We start from the raw sequence: 27,247 nt of genomic DNA, 5'->3' as shown, positions 1-27,247 counted from the left end.
GAGAGCCCGGATCCGGAGAACCGATCCGCTCCGGGTTTCAGACTCCTGGCTGGTCCCTGGAGATCGCGTGGGGCGGTGGGAGGCCTCTCCGCCCACCACCCCAGCCCCTCCCCGGGGGAGCCTCGGGCATCGCCGGGAGGGATCCCCGGAGCTGGAGGGTGGCCCACTCGCGCGGCGCAGGGCGGCGGGGCCCCTCCTTCCTTCCCCCGCCCCGCCCTGCTGTCGCCCCGCTCCGGTGCTCCAGTCCGGATTTTGCGGCGCCCGCCGGCCGGCTCCCAGGCTGCGGGCTCAGCGCGGCGGCTGGCTCGGTGCGCGGCGCGGCTGGCGCTGCGCTCCGCCCCGGCTGCATTGCTGCGCTCCTGTTGCCCAGGGGAGCCCACGCGCCGCGTGCGCCCCGCAGCCGGCCGCCCGGAGGCAGCGCAGACCGCTGGCAATGGGCCCCGGGGGTGCCCGGAGCTGGGGCTCTGGGCTGAGGCGCTGAAAGGCGCCCTCTCGTCAGCGGGGCCCCGCGCCCGGCCCGCCCACCCGCCTGCCCGCCCGCGGCCATGGCCGTCCGGTCCGGCCTGTGGCCAGCGTTCCTGGGCATAGTCCTCGCCGCCTGGCTCCGCGGCTCGGGTGAGTCATGCGCGCGCTCTGGGGAGGCTTGCGGGGGACCGTGCGCGCGAACGCTCGCTGCTCTGGGGGTCCCTGATCCGCGCTGCCGGACCCGGCCGGGAGCCCCCGGGGGCCAAACTTTGCGAGGCGGGACGCGGGGGCCGCCTCTTGCTGCTGCGCAGCTTCCTCGCGCGCTTGCCCGGAAGCCTGGGTTCTGCCAAGTACAGGAGCAGCTGTCAGCGCGTGGGGCTGGCGAGTGTAGACACCCCACGCCTGCAGGCGGGGGAAGTTTGCTGGTTGCCCGGCCCCAGAGCAGGGTCGGGGGTTTAGATCAACGCCCCGGGGAGTCTGACTTTGCCGGTTAGCAGTTTAGAGGGGTTTGACCACATCCCAAGTGCCCAGGAAATTGAGGAAGGGGGTTAAGATACCTCTTCCCGGCAGCATCTGTCCCAAACAGCTACTCACAATTCCCAGCTTGGCACCTGGCCTCTGCCCACGTCCGGAACACAGTGTCCTCCTCTGTCCTCGCCACACACGCTCGCACACGCACACACCCAGGCGTGGAGGCGCATACACTATCCCCCCAGCCCCTGTAGCCGGCACAATCAGAGCGCCAGGGCCCCTGACCCGCGCTGTGGCTCTTGGCATTCCTGGTGTGTGGGGGCCAGAGGTGTACGCTGTGGATCTACTGCCGCGACCTCCCCTCCCTTTCTCTGAACAACCCTCTCCCTTCCTTCGTGTCCCTTTGGCCACCCTCTCTTGCCCCATAACTCAGCCTTCAGCCCACCTCCTGGGGGTGGGGGGAGCTCCCCTGCATCCTTTGTTTGCTGTCCCTGAGCTTCCACCTAGGCTGAGTTTTGGGGGGCCTCCTGGTCTGTGCCTGACCCCCGTGCACTTAGCAGAGCTGAGTCTCTATGTGTATGGCGGGGGGGTGGGGGGAGGGTGTCATTCATGTGATCAAGGGAGCATGGAGTTTGCCCTAGCAATTCTTGATTCTTGCTGCCCTGAGACCCTGGGGGTGGGGGTGGGGGTGCTGCTGAGCCTGGCCAGGCCATTGTTAATCCCAGGTGTGTCAGAAGGGAGCATTGGGTTTCCTGAGATGGGAAGCCAGACTGACTGGAGATGAATGAGTGACAGCTCAGAAACCAGCCTGATGATTGAGGCTGATGGCTGTTTCCTTAAAGGGTCTCTGTATAGTGCATCCTGCATCCACCACTGCCTGGCCACCCTCTGCATCCTGTCCCCCTCAGTCCTCCCTCCACCTCATCCCATCCACTCTCTCTCCCTTTCCATCACCCCATCATCCCCCCACCAAATCCTCACTTTACCAAACCCCTCTGCCCCGTGACCTCCCCTCCTCATCCGGACTGAGCTGGGAGGCTGCACTGCCACCGGGTGCGTCTTCATATTGCACACATGTGTGTGTTAGGAGTGTGTGCATCGCTCAGGGGTACGGGTTGCACCACTGACTGTGGTGATCTGGGGGTGTTCGAGCTCCACACACAAGGGAGGTGTTGCTAGATACCCAGTAGGGGCCGGGACATGTTTACTGAGTCAGATGCTTGCGAGAGGGCTGTGTGGTCATATCTGCACGTTGCCCACGTGAGCACGTGTGAGGGCCATGGGCTGCCATGTGTGCCCTGGCGATGACGCGGGTTGGCAGTGTGTGCAGGCTTGGTATGCGTGTGGCCAGATGAGCGTGTGTGACGGTAGGCCTACCGCACGTGTGTGACGGTTGTGAGCAGTGGCACAGGTGAGGGTGTGTAGATGAGACGGTGATGGGTACTGGTGAGTCAGGGTGCCGCAGCCCCGGGGGTGCTGTGTGGATTCCTTGGGAGGCTGTAGAGTGGGGGAACCGCATTCCTGGGTCTCGAGGCACCTTTTGGGGCCTCGTGTAAGGTTGCGGAGGGAGCTGGCCAGTGGGCACCCGTGCCACAGGGCTGCCCTGGAGCAGAGCCTGCCTCTGGGCATCAACTCTCAGGCCCATGTGAGGGGCTGCTGAAGGGCATGGGGCCCTTCTTGTCATCTGGGGCCCCTTACTGCTGGCCCCCACAGGCTCCGGGCACATGTGCCCAGCAGGCTGGCCCTGCGCTGACCCCGGCTCCTCCCACACCGCCCATTTAGCTCCTTGGCAACAGCAACCAGTGAAATGTGTCTGTGAGTGGCTGAGGGAGGGAAGGCTGGCCAGGCGGCAGGGGGCGCCGGGGGCCAGCACTTCTGAAGCCTCCTGCTCTCCAGGCTAAGTGCCCACCCTCTGTCTTCTGATATCACACAAAAGCCTGTCCCTTCAGCACACTTACCTGAGTGGGCCCTCTCTGTGCCCGCGCACACAGGGACCCACGTGTCTCACAGGCTTTTCCCATTCATACCCAGTCACACAGCTGGCACCTGCCTCCCCGCCCCTGTGAGCTGCACACACCTGTGTTTCCCTGTCTCAGATCTCTGCACTCCTGAGGGGGCGGGGCCCACGGGGAGCTGGATCTCCTGGAAGGTGGGGCCGAGGGGCATCACTGACTCGTGGCACTGCCCATCCTGACCCCAACAGTCTGTCCCAGTGGCCGCTTCCTCAGGCCCCTCCCCCACCTTCAGGGCTGATCCTGGACCCCTCTTTCCAACCCCCACCCCCAGGCTGGAGCACTTGGTTGCTGGGAAGGTGTCTTAATTCTTCAAGGCTAAGAGATACACTGCTCTCACTCACCCTGCCTTGGGATGGGGGTCTGCTCTTTGGGGTTCCCCCAGGCACCCCAGAAGAGGGCTGGCCCTCTGACTGGCCCACCTGCCTCTCCTTGCCTGTGCTGGGAGGGGCTTCCCTTAGGAGCCTGGGATTGGCATTGATCCAGATACCAGACCCCCCAGCCCAGAGGCACTGACTGGCCTGGTTCCTGGTTCCTGAGCAGCCAACTTTGGCCTCAGCCAGGGGCCAGGACCCCCTGTCTTATATCCCTTCATCCTGCCTCGTGCTGCTCTGGGCCCCAGAGCTGCAGACTCAAGCCATGAAGTCTCAGAGGCAGAAGCTGCCCTCAGCCAGGGCTGGAGGACTTTTCCAGGCAAAGGCCCCAGTGCTGGGCTTGGCTGCCACCAGAGACACATGTATACACAGATGCACACACGCACACACACATACATACACACACACACGCACACACACATACATACACACACACACACACACACACACACACACAGGCGTGCGCACTGTCTCATGAACGTACCCAGACCTGCTTATTCCAGGCCAACCCTCTCCTGCAGTCCCCTCCTCCCAGGGGCCCTGCTGTCCCCCCTCCCCTTTTTCCCCCAGCCTGGGGCTGGAAACCTTAGAGTCTCTCTTGGCTCTAATCTTCTCCTTCACGCTTCATGTCTAATCTGTCACCAAGTCCTCCAGCTCAGCCCTACTTGTGACTTTGCTCATGTCCCTCTCCTCCTTTGTCCCCTCCTCCCCCAGCCCTTTCTTCCTCACCTTTCTCACTTGGACCAGTGCAGTGGCCACCCCCCACTCATCCCCCTCCTGTGCCTCCTCCACTTAGACTAATGCCCCTTTTACCCAGGCTAGAACCCACTAGAAAGCCTTCTGTGGCACCCCAGTGCCAGCAGGTAAAGTCTGAACCCTGAGCCCAGGAGCCCTTAGGAAACACCTGCATCACCACACATCCCTGATGTGTGGGCTGATGTGTTGGCAGGTTGGGCGTCCTCCCTGGCTCTGACTGCCGGTGGGCTGGGCATCCACACCCCCAGACAAGCTCTTGCTTCCACACACTGTACTTGCCTCGCAGAACCTGGTGCCCCCCAGCCAGCCAGCCACGCTCCCCATCCTATACCCCAACATCCTCAGCTCTGTCCAGATCCAGGCCAAGCCCCCCTGCTGCCTCCAGTCCCCACTTTTCTGCTTATCTCAGCCCCCAGCTTCAATCCAGCCCCCTCCAAGAGGCCTCCCCAGCTCCTCCTAAGACCCATGCAGGGGTCACGGCACACTGAGGAGCTCTGAGTGGGCTACAGGACAGAGGTACTGGTTCTTCAGCCCTGGAAAGGCACGTGGGGCCTGGGGCAGCTGCCAGAGGCATCTGGCCCGAGCCATCTCCTCATTCACACCAGTGCTTCCCACACATATTGCCACTGTCTGCGGCACTGCGACCCGGTTCTCAGCCCCCAGTGTGCTCCAAGTCACAGCCAGTCAAATGCTTATTTTTTCTCTTTGTTTCCTCTGCTTGAGTTCGGGTTCTCTGGATAGGCAGGGAGGGCTCTTGCAGCTGGGGAGAAGGAGAGAAGTTTGCTCTGTCCCCTCCGCAGCCCTCCTCATCCCTCCTCATCCCTGTGCCTGTACACAGACTGCCCTGCTCCAGGGAGGCTGGAGATGGCTCCTGTCCAGGGCGGGGACCAGCTAGCTGACGCCCCACACACGGATGGCAAACCAGCTCATGGGAGCCTGTGTGAGTCCCTCACACAGCTTTGCCAATGTATGTAGAATAGGAACCTCCCTGCCCACCCCCAGCCCTCCCAGGCATAGATGTTCCCAGGTGGGTGTTTTCTCATGCAAGTAATGTCATCTGGCCCCCAGACTTGCAGACTGAAGCCCCTGGAAGTTAGGGCTGAGGGGCACCCAGCTGTGGCATTAGCCATCCTGACCCTGACAGTCTGTCTGGGTGGCCCTTCCTCGGGCCCCACCCCCATCCTCAGGGCTGGAGTTGACACCAAGACCTGCGGCTCTGTGGGCACCTACCCAGGGCTCCTAGCTCCTGAGGCTCAGCCCCAGCAGAGCCCAGCCCCTGGGCCCCGACCATCCTCACCACCCAGATGGACACCCAGCTTCCTGCAGTCAGTTCTGCTGGCTCAGCCCTCCGTTCCTCTTGTCTGCTCCCATGAGAGTGGCATTGAAGGGTCCTCCTGCCTTCTGGGGAGGCTTGGCCCCCTCCTCCTGTCAGGTCTAGTAGAAAGGGCAGTGCTTAAGAGGCAGACAGGCCCGGTTTCAGTCTAAGCCACCTGACCTAGGATGAGTAAATTTTACTCCCCAGCCTGTTCCCACCTTTGTAGAATGGGGTCACGTCTGCTTCCTGAGGTTATAGTTACGAGTTGATAGGCAACATAGAGCACCCAGGGTGGACCCCGACATGGAGCAGGCATGCGTTTGCCTCCTTCCTCCATTTTCCCTGGCACCTGAAGGGACATGAGTTAGGACAGGGTGGGGTCTTAAGATGCATCAGGCCCCAAGCTCATATATACGAGAGAAGATGGTCTCTGTATAAGCTGCTTCACCTCTTGTTGCTCCAGCCCCAGGCAGGAGCCCTCAGGAGGAATCATTGCTTCTAGTTGGAAGAAGCACCCTACTCACCCCCCATCTATACACACATCACCCCTGCAGGGCCTGATTCAGACACCGGTTGCTGCAGTGCAAAGAGCTTTGTTTGGGGGTTCTGTGAACATGATGATCTGGGCTCAGCTTGTCCTGGAACTGTGTGCTGACGATCAGCTCTCACACACAGAACATGGCAGCAAAGCAGGGGTGGGGGCCCTGGATGGAATCACTTCTGGTTCGGGCTCTGCTGTTTGATTGCTGTGTGATCTTGGACAAATCACTTAACCTCTCTGGGCTGTTTTCCTCTTTATATACTAAAGGGTTGGGCTTGATGACTACTGGGGGCTGTGCCCAGAGAGGCTGCCTTGTGAGCCTGGGGTGGACTGTGCACTCAGCAGCAGGTTCCCCCAGGAATTGTTCATACCTGCCCAGCACCTGCCAAAGCCACCAACCACACTGGCAGCAGCTGCCTGTGTTGCTTTGGAGCTACGTGGCTGTTGCAGCAGGGCCGAAGGTGACTGTGAGACAGAGGTGGGAGTTGTGAGTCCCAGCGCCCAGGCAAGGAAGCAGGGTCATGCTTTAGCTGGTGAACTCCCCCAGTGGCAAAAACAGGCCTTCTCAGGACCCCCAGAAGGTCAGAGTGCCAGTGCCTAAGGCCCACCCTCTTCCCAGGGACTGATGTTAGATGCTGCAGGCAGTCGTTGGTCCCCTGGGAGCCAGAACCCCAGGCACATGGAGAAGGTGGTAGGATGGTTGAGTTGGCAGGCTCTGGGGTCAGGGTTTGGACCAGGGCTCCGACTAGGGTGAGGCAAGGGAGGGGCCTAGGGTGCAAAATTTAAGTCGTGCTAGTACAGGGTCAGCCCCTGAGGGTGAGTGCCTCCTTACATTTTGTACCCTTGGCACCCCCTGCCTCACCCTCGTCCTGGCTGTGGATCCAGCTCCTCCCTGTACTTCTTTATTTCCTTGTCTCTAAAATAGTCATAAGAGGACCTAACTCAGTGTTGATGTGTGAATTAGGCAGACTGATGGCATGCCAATCTTGGCACACAGTAGGCACTCAATAAATGTTAGCAATTGCTGGTGAGGGATATGGCAGAGGGCACTGTTCCATCCTCTTCTATGGGGAGTGGGGGAGTCCTTGGTGCCCTCTTTGTGGGAGAGGGTGCAGCTAGGGGTCCAGGCAAAAGGGCATAGGCCTGAGGGGAGGTCTCCATTTGGGGATGGGGGACAGGCCTTGTGTCTTTTCTCTGCCCACTTTGACGCCCGGGGCAGGGCATATAGAAGTCCCCTGCCCCTCCTGCTCTCCAGGTGTGGTTGTTGGCTGCGCCATACCAGCCCTGTTTGAGATGGAGACAGGGAGATTCATAGCCATCAGGAGAGGCCTAAGTGGCAGCTGCTCCCCAGAGTAGGCCACAAAGGGCAAATTTTAGGTGGGGGAGGGGACCCTGAACTCCCCACCTATGAGTGGGCCATGGTGAGAGCACCAAGGGCCAGTGCCCTGATGGGTGAGTCTCCCAGATTCAGGCCCCTCTGCACGCCTGGATGTCAGAGCTGTGTCCCTCTAGAAGGCTCAGGGTCACCTTGAGCTCCAGGCAAATACATGGCTGAGGTTTGGGGAGGGGGAGTCAGTCCAGATTGATCCTTGGAGAGGGAGCTCTGGTCCCTGTATCCCACCTCTGCAGTACACCTCCCCAGCCAGGGTGGCAGGTGGGACTCCCCGTGCCCCACCCCAGCATGTCCAGCTCAGAGCCTGCAGGGAGGTACACCCCGATTTAGACCCTACCCCCTCCTTATTGGAGCAGAGACCAGATGGAGTTGAGGGGCTTCTGCCTTTTTCCACATCTGCATCTTTCCAGCCCTTCTCGCCCCCGACCCCAACAAAAAAAGAAAGAAAAAAAAGGATGCCAGGCACTGTCAGGTAGAAGTGATTCATTATGGTCCCGGCGTGACAGGCGTGACCGGAGCCTTCCCCACTCCCCACCACGTTGTCCGGGTAGCTTGGCGGGTGGGGGTCGCGGGCTAGAGGCAAGCCTCCTGCGGGCGAGCTGCGGAGCACGTGAGCAGCCGCGGGGCGGCAGGTGCCCGAGCCCATGGGAGCCCCAGCCCAGGGGATTAGCAATTAGCCGCTGCGCCCGCCCGCCGGGGCTCTGGGTAGGGGCGCGCCCCGGGGCCGTCCAAGGAAAAGGGGCGCTGCGCGTCCTGGCCCGCGGCCCCGCCCCCGCCCCCACCCCCGCCCGGCGCCGGGTAATGAGCACGCAGTAAACTCGGCGGCCGCGCGGAAAGAGGGACAGGATCCCTCCGCCCGCGAGCCCGCCCGCGGCCGCCCGCCGGATTAGCGGCTCTTTGTTCGGGGCCTGTTAACAAGTTGCTGGCTGAGCGCTCGGCTGCCGCCGGGGGAGCAGACGTCCAGCCTCCGGGCACTGCGGCTCGGCGGCCTCCGCCGCTCCTCGGTTCCCGCGCCCGCCCGGCTGCAGCCCCCACTGGCGCCGCCTTCCCTCAGACCCCGGAGACGTAGCTGGGCGGTGGGCCCCTCTGGCGGTCTGGTGTGTGTAGCGGCTCCAACTCCCAGGCTGAGCTCGCGGCGGAAAGGAGGAGATTTCTGGGGCACCTTCTGTAGGCTTCCAGTGCGCCGCTGTGGTCCGTCCCATTTTACAGATATGGGAGGGCATGGCTTCCCGAGGTCCCGCATGGGCATCGTAAGCAAGCCTGGGGTTCCAACCCAGGTCTTTGACATCCAAACTCATTCTCCTCTGCTAAGAGGATTGAAGCCTGCGGCGGGGAAAGGAGGAGGCTTCGGTGGCTGAAACTGCCGTTCCTTATATTCTTAATTACCTTGGTGATGGTAGGAGCCGTGGCCGGTGCTGGGCGCTACCTGCATCATCTGATAAGAACCTCAGGACAACCCAGGAGGTAGGTGAGGTTAGTCCCGTTTATTAGATGAGGACACTGAGGCTCAGAGAAGTGGCAGAGCTGGGACCTTGTTACTGCTCAGCCTCACCTCCCCCACCCACACCAGCGGGGAGCAGAACCAAGCCCCATGTGTCCATTTACTGTCAGGACCTTGTCTGGTGTCCCATGGACTTGAAAGCCCACTGGAGAGAGTCAGGGGACCTTGCTCCTCGGCATGATCTTGGGCTAATCCCCTCATCTCCCAGAGCCCATTTCCCCCCTGTATCCTGCCTCTTCACACCATCCCACCACCAGGGTGCAGGTACTTTCTAATCCTGGGCTGGGATGTCCAGGCCACAGGATTTTGATTATAAAACCCCCTGGGGGTCGGCTTTCCAACTTTTCCAGGGCCACACATCTTCAGGTGGCTCGGGCTGTTCAGAGCAACTTTCTTATGGGAGGTGGAATCCTTCCCAGTAAGCTCCTCTAGATAGTTCTTGGCTTTTCCTTCTGGGGCCACACAAGGGTAGCTTTTCTCTTTTCAGTTATTTAAGACAGGGCCCTATCTGCCCTTTGCCAGGCCAGGCACCGCCCATCCACTCAGGTGTTCCTCATGTAGCAGGTTCCAAGCCCCCTTCTCTACCCCGAACATCTTTGTTAGCTGTGTCTGGATGTCAGTCCCAGCAGGGCATCCCACTGTGACACAATGCCCTGGTGTGGACTAGCATAGGATACTAAGTGTGTCTGTTGCAAATATTGAAAAACCCAACCCAAACTGGCTTAAGCAAAAAAAAAGAGATTTATTGCCGTGTGTGACTGAAAGGCCAGGGGTAGCTCTGGCTTCAGGCATGGTTGGATCCAGGGAGAACAGTGTGACCAGGATACATCCCTCTTCTCTGCTCTGGCAGGGGATGGGGGGTGTTGGTGCCACTCTCCAACAGCCTTTCCCCTCACAGTACCAAGGTATCTTCCAGGGTTACCAGGGCTACATCCTTGCAGGCCCAATCCAGGGGGAAAGAGAGAATCCCTCTTCCCTTAGCCATCTAACAAATGTCCTGGTCTTTCCTCATTGGTCCAATTCAAGTGCTGTATGAGTTAGCCAGTCCCCACTTTCAGGGGTTATGGTTGCACAGGTTAGCTGGGCCCAAGCCGCCTATGTCACTGTCCTGTTACCCAGGCTGTTTGCCACCACTCACAGCTTCTTGTTCATGGAGAAGGGATGGGCACATGATCCTCAGATTTAACCAGTATGTCATCAGTACATTTTACCCAAGTATTTAATAAAAATGCTGACTAGCACCAAGGACCCAGCCTGAGGCTGACCCAAGCCTGGATCAACATTAGCCAATTAATCGGCTGTGTTAGAAAACAATGCTGGCCGGACTTCCTTGGTGGCACAGTGGTTAAGAATCCGCCTGCCAATGCAGGGGACATGGGTTCGTGCCCCGGTCCGGGAAGATCCCATATGCCACGGAGCAGCTGGGCCTGTGAGCCATGGCTGCAGAGCCTGTGCTCCGCAACGGGAGAGGCCACAACAGTGAGAGGCCCGCGTACCACCAAAAAAAAAAAAAAAAAGAATCCGCCTGCCAATACAGGGGACACAGGTTCGAGCCCTGGTCTGGGAAGATCCCACATGCTGTGGAGCAACTAAGCCCATATGCTACAACTACTGAGCCTGCGCTCTAGAGCCCACGAGCCACAATACTGAGCCTGAGTGCCGCAACTACCGAAGCCCGCGCACCTAGAGCCGAGCTCCACAACAAAAGAAGCCACCGCAATAAGAAGCCTGTACACCACAACGAAGAGCAGCCCCCGCTCACCACAACTAGAGAAAGCCCATGCGCAGCAGTGAAGACCCAATGCAGCCAAAAATAAAAAAAAGAAAACAATGCTGGCCATTCAGAAGGTTTTGCCTTCCCCTAAATGTGCTGTCACCTGGTTCGTATATCTCCATTTGCTGATCTTGAGATATTAAATCCAGACACACTGTTTCCAGTCCGTTTCCAGTCCGGCCCTGACCTATCAGAACAGTAACCTTATGATAAGGGAAGCTGGTCTGGTGTGACAGGTACTTGGGGGTTCCAGCATGTCTCTCGGTGTCCCTGCTCCCCTTGGTCATCTGCAGCTGACTGAGAAGCACTACCAGAATCGTTCCTGGGGTCTGCATCGGGTTCACCAGGTTGTGGTTTTTCCAGTGGACATTTGTTGGGTTTTGTATCTGTCCAGCTTCCATTCCCAGTCCCATCAGAATTCCCTGACCTCTCCCCTGGTATAGCCTTAGTCAGTGTTCGACAGGCCCCTTCATCTTGGCAGCAGGGCCCAAGTGAGACAGGTTAGTAATTTCCCTATCCTGGTTCCTTTCCTGCTTCAGAGCTTGCTTTTTAAGCCTCTTTTCCCTTCTCTCAGCAACCCAATCTCTCACCAGTACTTCCCCCTTTTTGCTTAAATTTGTGAGAATCATTTTCTGTTGCTTGCACTCAAAGAACCTAAGTGATGCATTCACCAAATACAACTTTCTTCCGGTTTTGAAAATTAGGCCACAGCTCACACATCTCCTGCCCCAAGACTGCTCCCACTCCTTTCTCAGAGGTCAGCAGCGGGGTTCAGCAGGTCCCTGTGCCAGGACCTGAGGTGTAATTTATTAGGACCAAGAGACCTGAACTCATTCGCAACAAACACTCAGCCTGTCCTGATCTCGCCTGGCCTTCAGTACTTTCTTACTAGTGTTTGTCCTGCCTCTCCACTTCAGTGTTCTCAGGTGTAAAATGGTGGGGTGGGGAGGCCAGCTTTCCAGTACCTGCCCCCTCAACCAGTCAGAAGGCCCACCCTTTCCTGGTCCTCCTCCTCCAAGCCCCTCCTGCCCCATGTTGCTTTGGCATTTCCCACAAGCTTCAGCTGGACCTGAGCTTACCCTTCCCTGCATGGTTCTCCGGTCCATGCCTCTCATCGGTGGCTTTGTCCTTGGTTTGGGGCCATCTTTCCATGTTGGGCATGTCTGGTTAGAATATGAGCCTACCTAGATGTCTTGCAGCTGCCCTGACAATTTTTGAGAGTCCTTTTTCCTCCAGATCTTTTGGGATCACACAGCCAGAGGTCCATCTTTGAGACCCACCCTATCCTCTCAAGACCCCTTTCTTTTAAGACTCCTGGCTCCACTGGGGAGCTTGTCTTTAGTGTGAGTTGCCTGAAGCCTGGCACCCATAGGCTAGGCCGCCCTTCTGAGGGTGGTCAGCATCCCCTCCCCAGCAGTGATGTGCTGGTAAATGTTTAACAGTTGGCTCTCTGGGAGAGCTGCAGGACAGATTTGCCGATTTCCATGGTGTAAATACTCCCACGATGGCCTATTTTAAGCTACCAGTGTGATGTTGACCAGCTTGCAGAATTCCAGAAATTTTAACAACAGGCTCTCCTAAGCCAGGATGAGCTGGCTTCAGCACATCACTATTCCCTGGTCACCCCAGCCCTCTGAAGAAGTGGTCACAGGAGGGAGTGACAAAGTCTCCTTAGGCCTCTCCCCGCAGGACCCACTGACCTCCCCAGCTCTTTGGTGAGCTATGGGGTGGGGAGTCAGGCACTAGAGGATTGTGGTTAAGAGTTGGGGCCCTGGAACAGTTAGAATCCTAAACTGGGTGACCTAAGACAGGTGATTTCAGCTCTCTGTGCCTTGATTTCCTCATCCAGAAAATCTGGATAATGAAAGGCTCCTACCTCGTAAGATTGTGAGGATTAAATGAGTTACTCTGTGTGGAACACTTAGCCCAATGCCAAACCCGGGGTGAATGCTCCATAAATGGGACTGCCGCGGATGCTGTGTGGACAGCAGTGGGGATGCTCACTCTTGGCCTCCCTCTGTGACACCCCCTGAAGTGGTGGGGGGAGCAGGGTTCTTGGTTGACAGCACTGGCAGAGAGCATCAAGGGAGGACCCTGCAGATCTAGAATCTTGGGAAGGTGCTCATTCTGGGGTGATGAGCATTCATGAGAGGGCTTGAGAAGGAAGGTTGATGTAGTGAAAGATGACTCATCCAGAGGACTTGACCAGGTATGACTCCTGACAGCCTGGAAGCTGGGGTGGGTTCCCAGGACATGCAGAGTGTAGAGGTGACAGGGGTCACAGCAACATTCAAGAGCCCAGACAGGCCAGGCAAGGACAATCCATCTGCTGACCTGCAGACTGGATCGTGGCTTCAGGGCTGGTCCCTGGCCACCCCTCTTCTTCTACTCCCAACTCTGGGTGTCCCAAGGCCAGAGGAGGAGAGGGACTCTGCCTAGGACCTTATTAGCATGTGGTGGCATTGGCCAGACAGTGAAGGGAAGGGGAAGAGCACACAGACGTTCCCTGGTGACAGTGTGTGTACAGGGGAGCTGGGAGGTGTAGCCCGGCTGAAGCAGACAGTGCCTGTGGGGGACCAGTGAGCGACAGCGCTGGCTACATTGTTGAGCTGGGGACTGACAGGCAGTGAGCGGTGTTTAAGGAAGATTAATCTGGCAGCGTGTGGATGAGAGCAGGGAGAGGCTGGAGGCAAGGAGACCAGCCAGGAGGCTGCAGCGGTCATCCAGGCAAGAAATGACGAGGCCTCCCTTCTCAGGGAGCAGGCAGCGGGGATGGAGTCAGAGAGATGGATGTGGGAGACATTTGAAGGGAGGAGCCTCTGGATGTTGCATGTGGGGGGCGAGGGACGGGGAAGAGGCAAACATGATTCAGAGCTTTCAAGCCTGGGGAAGTGATGTCAGAAACAGAAAATGGACGGGGAGCCTCAGCAGGGAAGAAGCTTAAAGAGCAACAGGGCTCCAAGAGCTGTGCGCTTCACCCAGGGAGCTTCACCCTGCCAGGCCCTACCTAGAGCGTGGACGTCAGTCAGGCACTTTGGCCACAAGTAGCAGAAACTGGCTCTGGTCAAGTGAAGCAAGGGGAATGTAACAGGGGTGGTCAGGTTCAGTGGGTAACCAAGGGAGAGGCAAAGTCATGTCCTAGGAGAGAAGTTCTCAAAAGGTCAGGGTGATGATGGGGCTGTCCTATGTAATTCAAGGCACCCAAGGCAGGAGGGGAAAGTGGATTTGCTTTGTTCTGTGTAGCCTTAGAGGGTAGGGTCAGGACCAGCAGGTCAGAGACACCGGAGGCTGAGAAAGACCTTCCTAACAAGCAGTGACACTGGTGGCCTTGGCAGGCAGGGAGCTCCCCGTCTGTGGGGCTATTGAAACAGACCCTGTCAGGACCTGTCAGGGAGACTGTGAACTGGTGGCAGGTGGCCTTGGTGAGGCTCCATGGTAAAGGGGAAAGGATGGAGCTTTGGAAATGACTTCAGCTCCACTCTCAGCCCCACTCTTACTGGTTGGCCTTGAGAAGTTTCTTACCCATTGGGAACTGGGCTCTCTGGAGGGCTCCCATCTCGTGGGATTTTGTAGTTTCTTTGGTGCTTGTTGCTTTGACTACTCAACACACGTTCTCACCAGCACAGCACTCTTCCTTGGGTGACCTCCTCTCCAATACCATGTGGTCAGTTATGGGGCCCCATCCTTCCCCTAGAAAACACATGACCAGGCTGGCAAATCCTAGTGGAGATCCTAGGCACAGTGATTGGTCAAGGGTGGCCACGTGACCTGGGCTGAGCCAATCAGGATCCTACCCATGGCTTTTACCACCTGGAGGTGGAGGAGTTGCCCTCTCTGCCCCTGAGGTTGGCAGTTGTGAAGATGCAGGCAGAGATGTTGGGCCAGTGGCAGCCGTTTCCCCCTCATATGGAGAGAGCCTGGCTGCAGAGAGGAGTGAGGCCAACACACAGAGACAAGCAGAAGGGGGAGATGTCTGGTGGCCCCGAGGCCCTAGAGACTCAGGAGCCTGCAGCTTTTCTCTCAGTCCTGTGGGCTGTCCCCCAGCCTTCCCAGCACTTGAGCCAAGAATATCCTGCTTTAGGCTTATGCCAGTTTGGTTGGATTTCAGTGCCCTGCACCTGAACGGGGCCTGGCACAGGATCTCAGGAGGAAGATATGACGATATGGGTAAAGCACCCTCCCAGAGGTGTCTGGGTGGCAGTGTGCGGGGCATGTAACCCGCAGGTGGCAGACAGAACGTTCTAGGCAATAGAGAGTTCACATAAAAGTCCAGATTTGGGGCTTCCCTTGAAAAGTTAGATCTGGGCACTGAGAGCCTCTTTTCCTGGGCAGGTAGGGGCTGGGACCTGGCTGCCACCTTGGCAGGTGTACACCCGTCTCCCATACACCCCCACTGCCCAGGCACACTGAGGCTGCGTTCTAACCCCAGCACAACACTGAGGACTTGTATGGAAGCCTTTCCTCCCCTCCCTTCTGGCTCTAGAGACTGCATTTGGGGCCTTAGATTTCACCTGTTCCGTTGAGGTGGCAACAGCTAGTCAGGTGGAAAGTCTGAAAGCTTATTGGAAACCTGGGACTGGCACTTTGAGGGGCAGGGAGGGCGGGAAGTAGAGATGAGAGGCCCATTCAGAAGGAGCTGGTCATGGGCATTGTGAGCTCAAGTCCCATTTTAAGGGGTGACTGGGGAATGGCTGCGGCCGAGATGGAAAAGGAGGATTTGGGGAATGATTCCGAGGAAGCCAGAAGGAGGCCAAAGAGAGAGCCTGGGAGCCTGGGGAGGAGTTTAAAGTTTTGAGAAGGACAGGGAGGCAGCCACAGGAGGGCTGCAGGGAGAGGCCCCGCCAACGAGGCCTGGAGGGTACACATGCTGGGACGGGGCCAGGAATTGCCACCTGAGAGCCTGTGCTCGGCAGCATGAAACCAGTCTTAGAGATCGGGGATGAAGTGAGTGGGCAGGGCATAGGGGCCACTCAGAATTTGAAGTGCTGTGAGGGAAGGATATTAGAGACAGAAAGGGATCCTGGAGGGCTTCAGAGCAGGAGCCCGTGCAAAGGGAGCAGGGGCAGGACCGGTGTGATTCCTCGGCGCTTGCAAAGCCCCTGCACACAGCTCTCTGCAGGCAGCCTCAGAGGCGAAGTGACATCCCGAGTCAAACGGCGGCCACTGCAGGCCAGGTCCCAGGCCCAGCCCCTCTGAGCACAGGTCTGTGCAAGGGGGTGAGGCAGGAGGCCCAGGGCCCCAGCAAGCTTTTGAGGGAAGCCAAAAGGATGGACTGGGGGAGAAGGCCGAGTGAAGTTGGGAACACATCAGTCATCAAATAAGCGTTGATGAGGACCTACTTTGTGCCCGGCCCTGCATTAGGCACTGCGGATACACAGTGAGCAAGGCCAGCACTGTCCCCACCCTTGAGGAACTCACATTCTGGTGAGGGGAGATGACCGTGAACAAACAAGCAGACAGATTGAGATAATGAGGAATGCCCTTCAGGACTTGGAAGGCAGGCAGAGAGGGACGCGTGACCTGTGACCCCGGGTGAGCAGATGCAGGCGTGTTGGCTGGCACGTTAGCCTGGATGGTCAGGCCCCTCTGAGGAGGTGCCATGTGAGCTGAGACCCGGATGACAGGAAGGAGTGGAGGTCCACTGTGGTCTGGGCGCAGGGAAGTGTAGAGCTGGGTGGAGAGAAAGCGTGATTTGTCTCTGTGTTCATGTATGCTCTGTGCCCCTCAACTTCCTGAAAGGCACAGTCTGAGGAGCTGAGTGATTAGAAGTCCCGCTGAAGGCAGATCCGATAGGATCCACAGGGGTGAGGAAGGTTGCTCAGAGGTGTGGGTACTGCGCAAGAGAGCCCAGGCCTGGGGTGGTTGCATGTCAGCCTGGACTGGGGGTCAAGAGCCCTGGGTCCCAGGCCTGTGCTGAGTTCAGAGGGTGAGCCCCAGACCAGACACACTCCTCTGCCTCATTTGAGAAATGGAGAGGATGACCAGGGCCTGGGCTGTCATGGCGCTGGTCCTGAGGCCTTAGAATGGAAAGGGGCGGGCTAAGGGTGGGGAGAAGGGAGGGTGTGGGGAGAAGCCAAGACAGGCCCCTTCAGCACCAGCCTGCAGTCTCAGTGCCTGTTGTCCCCACCTCCTCCCAGTATCAGGTATGACCCTGTAAAGTGAGCTAGGGGAGTCCAATGCAGTTGAGATTCACACCCTTCTCAAGTATGTTATTATATATATAATTGAGGTGAAATTCATATACCTTAAAATTAACCATTTTTAAAGTGCACAATTTAGTGGCATTTAGTACGTTCACAATGTTGTGCAACCATCACCTCTATCTAGTTCCAAAGCACTTTCATCAGCCTCAAAGGAGACCCCATTAGCTGTCACTCCCCAATCCATCCCCCCACCCCCCGCCAGCCCCTGGCAAACACCAACCTGCTTTCTGTCGCTACAGATTTGTCTATTCTGGGTATTTCCTGCGTAGTTCATATGAATGGAATCATACAGTGTGTGGCCTTTAGTGTCTGGCTTCTTTGACTTAGTGTGTTTTCGAGGTCCATCCATGTTGTAGCACATATCAGTGCTTCATTCCTTTTTATGGCCAAGTAATGTTCTGTTGTATGGGTAGACCACGTTTGGTTTATCCGTTATCATCGGTTGATGGACAGTTGGTTGTTTCCAGTGTTGGGGCTATTGTAAATAATGCTGCTCTGAACATTTGCGTGCAAGTGTTTGCTACCCAGGAGTGGAATTGCTGGGTGATATGGTAATTCTAGGTCTAATTCCTTGAGAAATCACCAGACTGTTTCCCTCGGCAACTGCACCATTTTATGTTCCCACCAGCAATGTGTGAGGGTTCCAGTTTTCCACATCCTCATGCTTATTTTTGAAATCATTAAATTCTTGCAAAAATTGTTTTTTTCCTCTCTTGGTGCTCCAGCTTTGCTAGTGCCTGAGTTCATGTGAAGGCCACCGCCAGGCCAGCCAGCCCTGCCTGGTGTAGGTTACATGGCCCAGGATTGGCTTCAAAGGGCAGGTTTGGAGGGGCAGGGGCAGCTGGGGGCACGTGGCCCTGCAGTGGGTCAGGCTGGCTGTCAGGGAAAGGTCAGGCCTCTTTCTGCCCTCTGGGACTCTGTTTCCCTTAACCCCTCCCTTCTTCCTCCGCACACGCCCCCAGCCAGGAACTGCCCTCGCCGCCCCTCTGCTCCGTTTTGTGTGTGTGTCTCGTCACCAGGATAAATGTAGCTACAAACAATGCGGCGGGCTGGGTGCTAATTTGTCAGACGCAGTGCGCGGCTGTGATTCCGAATACATTAACATTTTCACATGAAATCATTTCAATTTTTAGTGATTAAGAAGTATTTGTTTTAAAGCATCAGGGTGATTTACTGCAGGCCTAGGGGGCTTTGGAGGGGGTGGAGGAAGCCCCAGGTGTGACGTCATTTGTAGGTACCAGCATGAGCAGAGATCACACCAGTCACCATCCCTCACGCACCCGTGCCCACCTCGGGCTTCCTGGGTGTGAGGCTGGAGGTGGCAAAGAGTGGGCAAGTCTCAGGACCAAGAGGTGGAGACTCCCCCCTAACCTCAAGTAGCAGCCTGTCACTCTGTCTTAGCTTCTTTGGTGGCACTTATCAGCATCAGAGATGACCTTCTTTATTGACTTGTGTACTTATTTTCTACTTCCCTCCACATTAGGACATAAGGTTCTTGAGGGGCTGTGGCCTGCTCACTGCTCACTGTGTCCCCTGAGCCTAGAACAATACCTGGCAGTAAGTAGAAGCTCAGGATTTGTTGGATAGATGGACAGACAGGCGGGAGAGTGGATAGATGGGTAGCTGGATGGATGAGTGGGCAAATGGGTGGGTGGACGGGTAGGTGGGTGTGTGGATGGATGGGAGTGGGGAGGATAGATGATTGTTCAGGGGGCACAGAAGACCCCTCGCTGTACCGTGAATCCTGTTATCCTTGAGTCAAGCTCTCTCTGGGACTTGAGGGACACCAGCCCCCTCAGGCAAGCCACCTCTGCTGTACCAGGCTTCCAGGCACCTGGGAAGTACACGTTCATTAGCACTAGGGCTGGTACTCACAAGCCTCTGACCCCTGCACTTCCTCATCAATCCCACTCTTTAGAGCCTATCCGTGCCTCCCTCTCCGAGTGGATGGGAGCCATTGAGGGTCCCCTAGGGCGCTGGACAGACCGGCTCCTCCAGGACCCAGCCGCTGCCAGCCTTCTTAGCCAGGGACCCTCTCCTTCCCTCCCGGGGGCTCCCAAGCAGGGTGGCCCTCTCCAGGGCAGCTGAGGTCTGGGCATGAAGGACGGGCCTGCAGGGGACACGTATGGTGTGCACTGGCATGTGTGTGTGACAGGATGTGCTCAGAGCTTGGTCAATTGGAAATCAGGCTCCTTCAGGCCTCGCTCCGTGGGGGTCACACAGGAGGCCCTGCGTCACCCTTCTGCGCCTCCCAAACTTCTGTGGCCCTGCACCCCACCCCCGCACCCCCAGATCAGACCCCTCCCCCACCTACCCCAGCGAAAGGAAAATGAAACTTTTATCGTTCAGCAGAAGCAACATCAGAAAACAATTATTGTTTTAATTACCTGCTGTCGCGGTACAAGACAGGGAGGTTGTAAAGTGCGATAAAATCTTTCATGTTAATGGACTGCCAGCTTGGGCCAGGGTGCGATTTATGGGACTGCAGCTGGCAACTCCAGTCAGCTGGTATGGAGCCCCCTGGGCCCCTCTCCCCGTCCCTGGGGCCAGGTCTCCAATGCCAGGGGCATTGTCCATCACCTTCTACTGCGACACAGCAGGGGTCCTTGCCTCAGAGCCCAGGAGTGCTCAAGACAGCACATACCAAGGAGTGTCCTAGAGGCTGCATCCCCTGCAGGGTGAACCTTGGATTGGCCCCTCTTTCCACTCCATAGAAGCCATGCTGGTGTTGGGCTGGGGCTGGCACGTGGGTGGACCTGTCTCCCTAAATAGGCCCTCTCCCCACGACCCTGCTCTGCTCTGGCCCCCCCATCCTCCAGCCACACAGGATCAGCGCCCTGGCTACCATCTTGGACTTCTGCATTGCCCAGAGCCAGCCCTCTAACCTCGCACCTGTCTCCTCCTCCTCTGCCCCCCAATACCTCTCAGAGCCTGAATGCCACCTCCTGGCAGAGGTCCTCCCCTGTCCTGCCCTCAACCAACCCGGCCCCACTGCTGTGCCTGCATCTTCCCAAAGCCCATCACGGCACACCCCTGCTCAGGAACCAGCCTGTTTTGTGCTAAGCTCTTTCACACATTTTCTCATTGAAGCTTCACAGCAGAGCTTTGTCATCATGCTCCCCATTTTACAGACATGGAAACCAAGGCATGGAAAAGGTGAGCGTTTGGCTGGCAGTCTGATTTCAGAGGGCTGGTCTAAAGACTACATGGAGTACCAGTGGTGACATGTTCGGAACAGCACCAGGAATAGAGTTCATGCCCTAAGCGTTTTAACTCTAATAATAATTCCTGTTACTGCTGTTCAACCTGGAGCAAATCACTTCTCTGCTTTAGTTACACCTCACTTTCCTCATCTGTACAATGGGGACAGCCATCACCTATCCTATAGCATGAGAGGATCAAATAAGCCACGTGCGCGGCTCAGGGCAGGGTGCATGGTGAGAGCTTGGACCCGTTAGCTGCAGTCCTTGCTGTTTCCATGGTAATAGTGGTGGAAGTTAAGGCTGTGAAGAGAAGTTGAGGCCACATTATGCAAGGCCCTTAATGCCACATCAAGGAGTTTCAAGCCATTCCAGAGATAGTGGGGAAGCTGCTGAAGATTTTAAATCGAGAAAGCCATGTGATCAGATCTGGGTTTTAGAAGGATCATGGTGGCCCAGTGGCAGATTGATGGGTGAGGGAGCAAAGCTCAGTACCAGAATGATCCAGATGAGGGCTGACGAGGCCTGCACCCCAACTGTGCAGAGACAGTTCCAGCCATAGTGAAGGTGAACAGGCAGGGCTTGTCATGACTTGGACAGAGGAGGAGTGAGAGGAGCGTCAAGGGTCTGCACAGGGCTGGCCTCTGTGGGGACTCATGCTTTTTTAGATCTTCCCTGCCTGGTGCCAAGCACGGGGCCAGCACAAGCGGTGGCTGCTCCCGCCTCCAGGACATGGGTAATTGGCTAAAGCCCAGGGAGCAGTGGAAACATCTGGGGCTGGGGCCAAGTCTGAGTAGGGAGGAGCCCAACTTGAGAGAATCTTCAGGCCATTGCCGGGGACTTGGGTGGGGCTTCTCTGAGCGACCTCAGGGGCCTGGCTTTGTCTCTGGATGGGCTCAGGTGCAGGCTGTGAATCTGCCCTGGGTGGATTTGCTCATTCATTCATTCGCTCATCCACTCATTTGTTCATTTCTCAACTCATGTCTTCAACAAATAATTGTTGAACACCATCTCTACTGGGGGGTGGGGACGGGTCTGAGCTGGACCCTGAGTATGCCGGGAAGTAGGACGGAGCGGTACGCACACGCTCCCAGAGCTGATGTTCTAGTGGAGGAGACAGGCGACAAGCCAGTGAGCAAATGAAGAAATGAAATAATTGCATGTTGTCGGGAGTGCAGAGGAGAACAAAGAAGGAGATGAGACGGGTCCCCCTTCCTCCCTCCTCCTCTCAGGCCCTGTCCTATCTGCCTATGAGAAGTGGCCCATGGCTTCCCAGCCCTGCCAAGATACATTGTTGGCATTAGCAGCCTGGCCTGCCCGATACATCTCCCTGTCTGCCCTGGATTACTTCCCCCATTTTGGCCATCACTTCAGAACTCTAATATATTCCCCAGGGCCCGGGAGGGGCCATTCACTTAAAGATCTTTCTATGGAGTCTTCTCCTCTGAGGACCCTGAGGGGAAGAAAAATGCCAGGAGAGGACGAAAAAGAGAGCAAGGGAGATCTGATTTCAGAACTCCCAGGCAGCAGAACAGATGCAGAAGGGAGCAGGGCCCTGCTTGCTCAGAGAACTATCTATCCTGCCGTGTAAGTGCCTCCCACCCTCCCTCTCACCTTCTGCCTGTGCCCCTGCAGGAGTCTGGGCTCTGCCACCCTGCCTTCCTGGGGAGAAGCTGTCCCCAGGTGCTGGGAGATGGTTCCCTAATGACAATTCAATTTGCTGGTGTCTCTCCCTCATCTCTGCCAGTTCTCTGAGGAGCCACATGAGCGCTGTGAGGGCTCCGGTGCGGGCCAGCCTCGCTGTGCTCCATTCCTGTAGTTGAGCCAGAGTGGCTGGCAGGCTGGGCCCACCCTGTGCCAGGTGGCAGCCCCAAGACAGAATGGAGTGTGAGAGGTCGATGGCAGTGCTCTGGGCCCTGGTTGGTGCTCATATGACTGTCTAGGCTGGAAGTCATCACCCATTTGGGATTTCAGGTGGCAGCTGCTTCTCATGAAAACATGGGGTAGTTCCAGGTCCCCGCCTGGCACTGTGGGCAACCCCTGCACTCAGCAGGCAGCATGGCCAGGGAGAGAGGTGGTCTCAGGGTGGCTTGGTGATGTGACGGATGTTCTCATGCATCACATGAGCCTGGGAATGGGGCCTCTGGCCAGGAGCTGGCTTGTACACCTGGAGGTAGACATCAGTATTGATGTGACCCAGGAGGTATGTGCTCGTGGGTGAAGGTGACCTCACTGCATGCTTGGAAAGCAGGAATGACCGCCCCACAAGGCCAGCCCCTGGGGGCTTAGGACCACCTGCTCTTCTAAGTGTGAACAGAGGCTGCCTGCCTGGTCTGGTGTGTGTTCATTGTATGAGACTCACATGAATGCTCCCAGGTGGAGACAGCTGGGCACCCTGCCCATGGCTGAGAGAGGTCCTCATCCAGGATCCTCTAACCACCCTGGTCCAAATTTCAGGAAATTCCCTGATCCCCTCCCAACAGTTCCAGATGCTCCAGAGCCTCTGATCCATTTCTCTCATGTGCTGGCATTTCCCTGCCTGGCTCCATCCCCTTCCCTCCTGTCAAACATATGAAATCACTGGATTCCTCAAAGAGCAGCGCCAAGTTCCTCCTCAACGTGCAGGTGTGTGAGTGAGTGTGGAGGGAAGTGTGGCAGGGGTTGGGGGTAGACAGACACTTGTGTGCCTGAGCATGGGCATAGAGGAACCAGCACCAATATTAATAGGTGCCTTGATAAAGGGTGTATGTCTATGTGTGTGTGTCTGTGTGTGTGTGTCCTCTGGGTGTATCCTAAGTGTTCTGGGGTGTGGGTTCCATGTATAAGTATGTCTTAGAAATGCATTCATCTGGAATTTGTAGCAACTGTTTTATCATTGATAAGGAGCTGACAAAGAAAGGAAACAAAAGGTCTGAATGAATAAACAGTCTTCTGGGTAGAGAAGTGTAAGATGTGAGCTCGGCCAAGAATTGGAGCTTATCTTTTTTATTTTTTATTTTTTTAACATTTAAATAAAAGATCTGGAAGAGAATGTGTGTAGTGAAATCACCAAGTTTGCAGTTAAAGCTAAACTCTCCTGGGTGGTAGTAAAATGCCAGGGTGGTGAGGGATAAGCTTTAGGAAACTCTTATCTTGACAGGCAATGGGCTGGGCAGAGAATGGCCAGCAAGTTTCAGTTTGGGGGAAGTGAGGATGTGGGTGGTGTCTCGGGGAGGGTGTTTGGAGCTTCTTTCCTAAAGAGGGACCCAGAAGGGCAATCGAAATCTGGGCATGCTTGGGAAGGGAGTTTGAAGTGAGCCAAAAGTATTCTCCTCCCAACACACGAGTGAGGTATACCTGCATCCAGCACTCTGGTGTGCTTGTGGTCATGTCTCCTTAGGGGAGCACCAGCCCAAGATTGGGGAAACCTGGGTTTTATTACAGACTCATATGGTCTGGGTAATTCATTTCCCTTCCTTGACCCTCAGTTTGTACATCTGTGAAATGGAGGTAATGATCCCTGGGGACCTGCTTCACAGAGAGGGAGAGACTGAGATCTCACTCAGATGACAATGTGTAGGTTAACTGTAAAGTTCAGTGCAACTGTGAGTGGATGTTATCTAGAGAGTTGTGATGAGAAGGAAACTGTCATATAAAGTCATTCTAGCCCACCTGGGACAACTTCACTGTACAGAGAGAGGCTAAGAGGGAATATGGTAGAAATCTATAAAATCAGAAAAGGCATAGAGAAGGGAACACGGCTCCTTCACTAAATCCCAGCCTGACAGAATGAACCCCTCCCCACTCCTGGCCCCCACCAAAACTCAGGAGAGGGAAGTTTAAAACCAATAACCAGAAATCCTGCTGCACTCAGCAGGGAATAAACTTTGAAAATCATTTCCCCTAGAGGTGATACAGGCTGGAATTGCTTCCAGAAATGTTTAGATAAGTTCATGGATATCAGAATCAGAGTGGTTCTTGGGTAGAATTAGCATGTTAGGAGGCCTCTGCACTGTGGGAATGATGTCAGAGAGGAAGTCCCTAGCAGAGCCAAACGCCTGGGCCAGACCTAACAGCGCTGTCCCTGCGTGTGTGTGTGTTTGAGTCTGTGTTTAGGACTAGCTTGTTCCTATCTGATGGGGATAGCTCCCCTCTCACCAGTCCACCTCTGTTCTGAAACTCCCTTTACTTCCTCCCCAGTCCATCACTCTCATTGCTGCTCCCACATCCCCCTTAAACTCCATTCCAGGAGTTCCCTAGCCCAACTCCCAGAATTTCACTCTCAGTGCTAACCTTTGTCTCCGGCTTGTCCCTGCCATCTCACCTCTCATCACAGAGCAGCCACCACCACCCCCCGTGTACTGTCTTCTAGCACAGGCGCCTTGCCTGGCAGTGCGCGTGAGCTGGTGAGGACTGGAATCTCCTGCCAGACCCTCCGGTTAATGCTGTTGGCATGCAGCTTCTCTCTCTGGCTGCTTGCCCAGAGTCCATCTCTGCCTGGCTGCCTCTCCCAGGGTCCCCAGCAGAGGCTGATGTTCAAGCCCTTCAGGGACCCACAACCCTGGAGAGCTTGGGCACGTTAGGGTGAACTGATATCCACACTGGGTAAAGGGTCACCATCAGGAAACAGGCTTGCTTGGGTCTGTGCCAGGCTATCTGTCTTGTGCAGAAGGTCTTGGGGGACTGGGATTAGCAGGGAAGGCAAGGTTATGGAGTCTGCTTGCTTGGGCCCTGTAACTAGCTGTGAGCTCTGTTTTAGCACCACGGATAGCGGTCTTGGGCGCAACCGGGATTTCAGCACCATGGACAGCCCAACGCGGTGCCTCGGCTGGCTCTTGGAGCTGAGCCTCTCCAACCTCTGCTACCTACCTCCGCCACCATCTCCAGAGAAATCATTTATCCATTCGCCAAGACTATTGGGCACCTACCTATGGTGTGCCAGTCACTGTCTTAGACGCTGGCAGCACTTTATGGAATGAAGCAACACTTGCCCTGTGGAGCTTCCATTCTCCCCGGTGTAGATGGACTCCTACCCCATAGGCTTCCACTGACATTCCCAGAGCTTGTTCCAGGCAAGGTGGCCATGGAGGCTGAAGAGATTATGCCTTCCTGCAAACCTGATTCTGCGGCTTAACTCTGGTGGAAGGGAGCTGGAGAGGTAGGAAATAGGGATTGGTGAGGCCAGTTCAGAGGGTATTTTAGGATGCTAGGAACCCAGTGTGATCCACTCATGCCCCATGAGTCCCCAGTGCCTATGGAAATAAATAGCAGTTCCCCAACCTGTCATTCAAGCCCTTGGTAAAATGTTCCTGATCCATATTGCCAGTTCTATCTTCTTACTCTCTTCTTCTGCTTCTTACACTCTAGCCAAACTGGATTCTCAAAGAATCTTTTGGTTGCAATATGACAGAAAACTCAACTCTAACAGACCTAAACAGTAAGTGGATGTTACTGACTCTCGTAACTGGAAAGCCCAAAGGTATGGCTGACCTCGGGCAAGGTTTGATCCACTGGCTCAAGCAATGTCACTCTGGAACTACTCTCTCCGTTTCTCTGCTCTGCCTTCTCTGGTGTCAGCTACATCCTTGGCCTCCTCAGGGCTGCCCCCAGCAACTCTATAGCCTCCCTCTCTTGGTAACAGAATGACTGCAGCAGGCTAGTCCCTACATCCTTGCCCCACACCATTTAGGGAGCAAATGTCTCCAAGGACCTCATTGACTGGCTCCCATGCCTCTCCCAAACCATTCCTCACAGTCAGGGCAGGAAAGACAGTTGGTTTAAGCCAATCAGGGCCCACTTCAGGAGCTGGGAAGTGGGATGGGGGTCATTTCCACCCAAACCACATGACTGAATATGGAACAGCAGGGGATCCCCAAAGAAATGGAGCTGCTATTGGGGAAATGGGAAAGATGGAGGCTGGAAGGGCAGTTAACAGGTGTCCAATTATTGAGCGTGCTAGTTTTTTAATTCTGATTCTGTGATCTTGCACCTGTTTAATCCACCTACTGATACCCTCTACCACTTTCAAGGCTCTTCTCAAGTGCTCCTGCCTCCCGACACCACTCCTGTCTCTGACTCTTCTGATCCCTCCCATCACTGTGCTTACTTCTCCCTTCTATCCGCTCACAATTCCCTGATCTGCAGGCAGTGAGGGGAGTGGACATGCATCCCAGGGCACGTGTGCTGGAGCTGGGTGATGGATGGCCGCTGTCACATTGGCTCAGTGGGGTGAGTTAACAGCACTGCTGAGCCACAGGCAGGCCAGGAGAGCTGGCTGGCTGGGCAGCCTGGGCTGTCCCTGGTGCCCAGGTCCACACAGCCTGGGCTGTCCCCTGTCGTCACCCCCAGTGAAAGCTTGGACTTGCCCGATCTGTGGGTAGAGTGTTAGCCCCTGAAGCTGCCCTGGCAGGGCCAGTCCAAATGTGACAAAGGCAGAGGATGTGCATGGAGGAGGTGGCCTCGCCTGAGAGTAATGGCACTTGGGGGATGGTCAGTGGGGTCCCGAGAGAGCAGACACTAGGATGCTGGCAGCACCCTGGATTCCTTTTCCCACTGTGGCTACACTGCCTCCTCTTCAAAGTGTTAACCTTCTTCAGGCGTCTCTGGCATTGGCCAGGGGTGAGGGACTCGTTGGGGGAGAGGAAGGACTTGTAAGGCGCCTGCTGGTTTAAAAGAGAGGAGACTGGAGCTGAGTGTCAGAGGGAGGAGGGAAGAAACTCAGAGGCACGGGGTGGGGTGGGTAAATCTGAGGGGGTGCAGTGACAGGGGCTGGGCTGTGAGTCTGGGGAGGGGCCAGAGCCACTATTCATTCCCACCACTGAGACTTACAGCTTCCCTCAATGATGTGACACCCACATCAGCACTTTTCCTTTCCGTGCTCTTGTTTTAATAACAAGTTGGGCTCAGCAAGGGGCTGGCCACATCTCCTGATGTCTTTCCCCATTTGATGGGGATCCTCACCCTGTCCAGGGGCTGCTGGTCTGGAGCAGAGCTCAGGGTAGCCAAGGGCTCATGTGAGGGACTAGTGGGGATTCTCTGTCCCCTGTGAGCCCCGTGAGCACTTCCTAGAGACAGCTAGGGGGGCAGGACAAGAGAGAGGCTTCTTGTCCCAGGCCTCCCTATCGATCATCTTCTAAATCACTAACCAAAGGGATGTATTACATCCAAGCCAACTTCAGAGAAATCTCATTCTTCAGTGGGACTAACGGGACCAGATGTTGGAGAGACTTGCCTAGGTGACCCCACATTGACAGGCTTGAAAAG

General features: G+C 56.2%; 1 protein-coding gene across 2 annotated transcripts in view; it reads left to right on the top strand.

Annotated features, from left to right (window-relative positions):
- The first annotated feature begins 331 nt into the window (after positions 1 to 331).
- UNC5A (unc-5 netrin receptor A) overlaps positions 332 to 27,247 on the top strand; it is a 62,778-nt gene continuing 35,862 nt past the window's right edge. The window contains exon 1 of one of the 2 annotated variants that reach the window (XM_067732737.1): positions 332 to 615. In XM_067732737.1, coding sequence (XP_067588838.1) covers positions 546 to 615 — 70 coding nt within the window. In that variant the 5' untranslated portion in view covers positions 332 to 545. The remainder of the gene's footprint in view (positions 616 to 27,247) is intronic. The other variant, XM_067732738.1, reaches the window with a different exon arrangement.

Source organism: Pseudorca crassidens, chromosome 3 (genome assembly GCF_039906515.1).
Source record: "Pseudorca crassidens isolate mPseCra1 chromosome 3, mPseCra1.hap1, whole genome shotgun sequence".
Taxonomy (NCBI): Eukaryota; Metazoa; Chordata; class Mammalia; order Artiodactyla; family Delphinidae; genus Pseudorca; species Pseudorca crassidens.
This window is presented reverse-complemented; position numbering and strand designations above follow the sequence as displayed.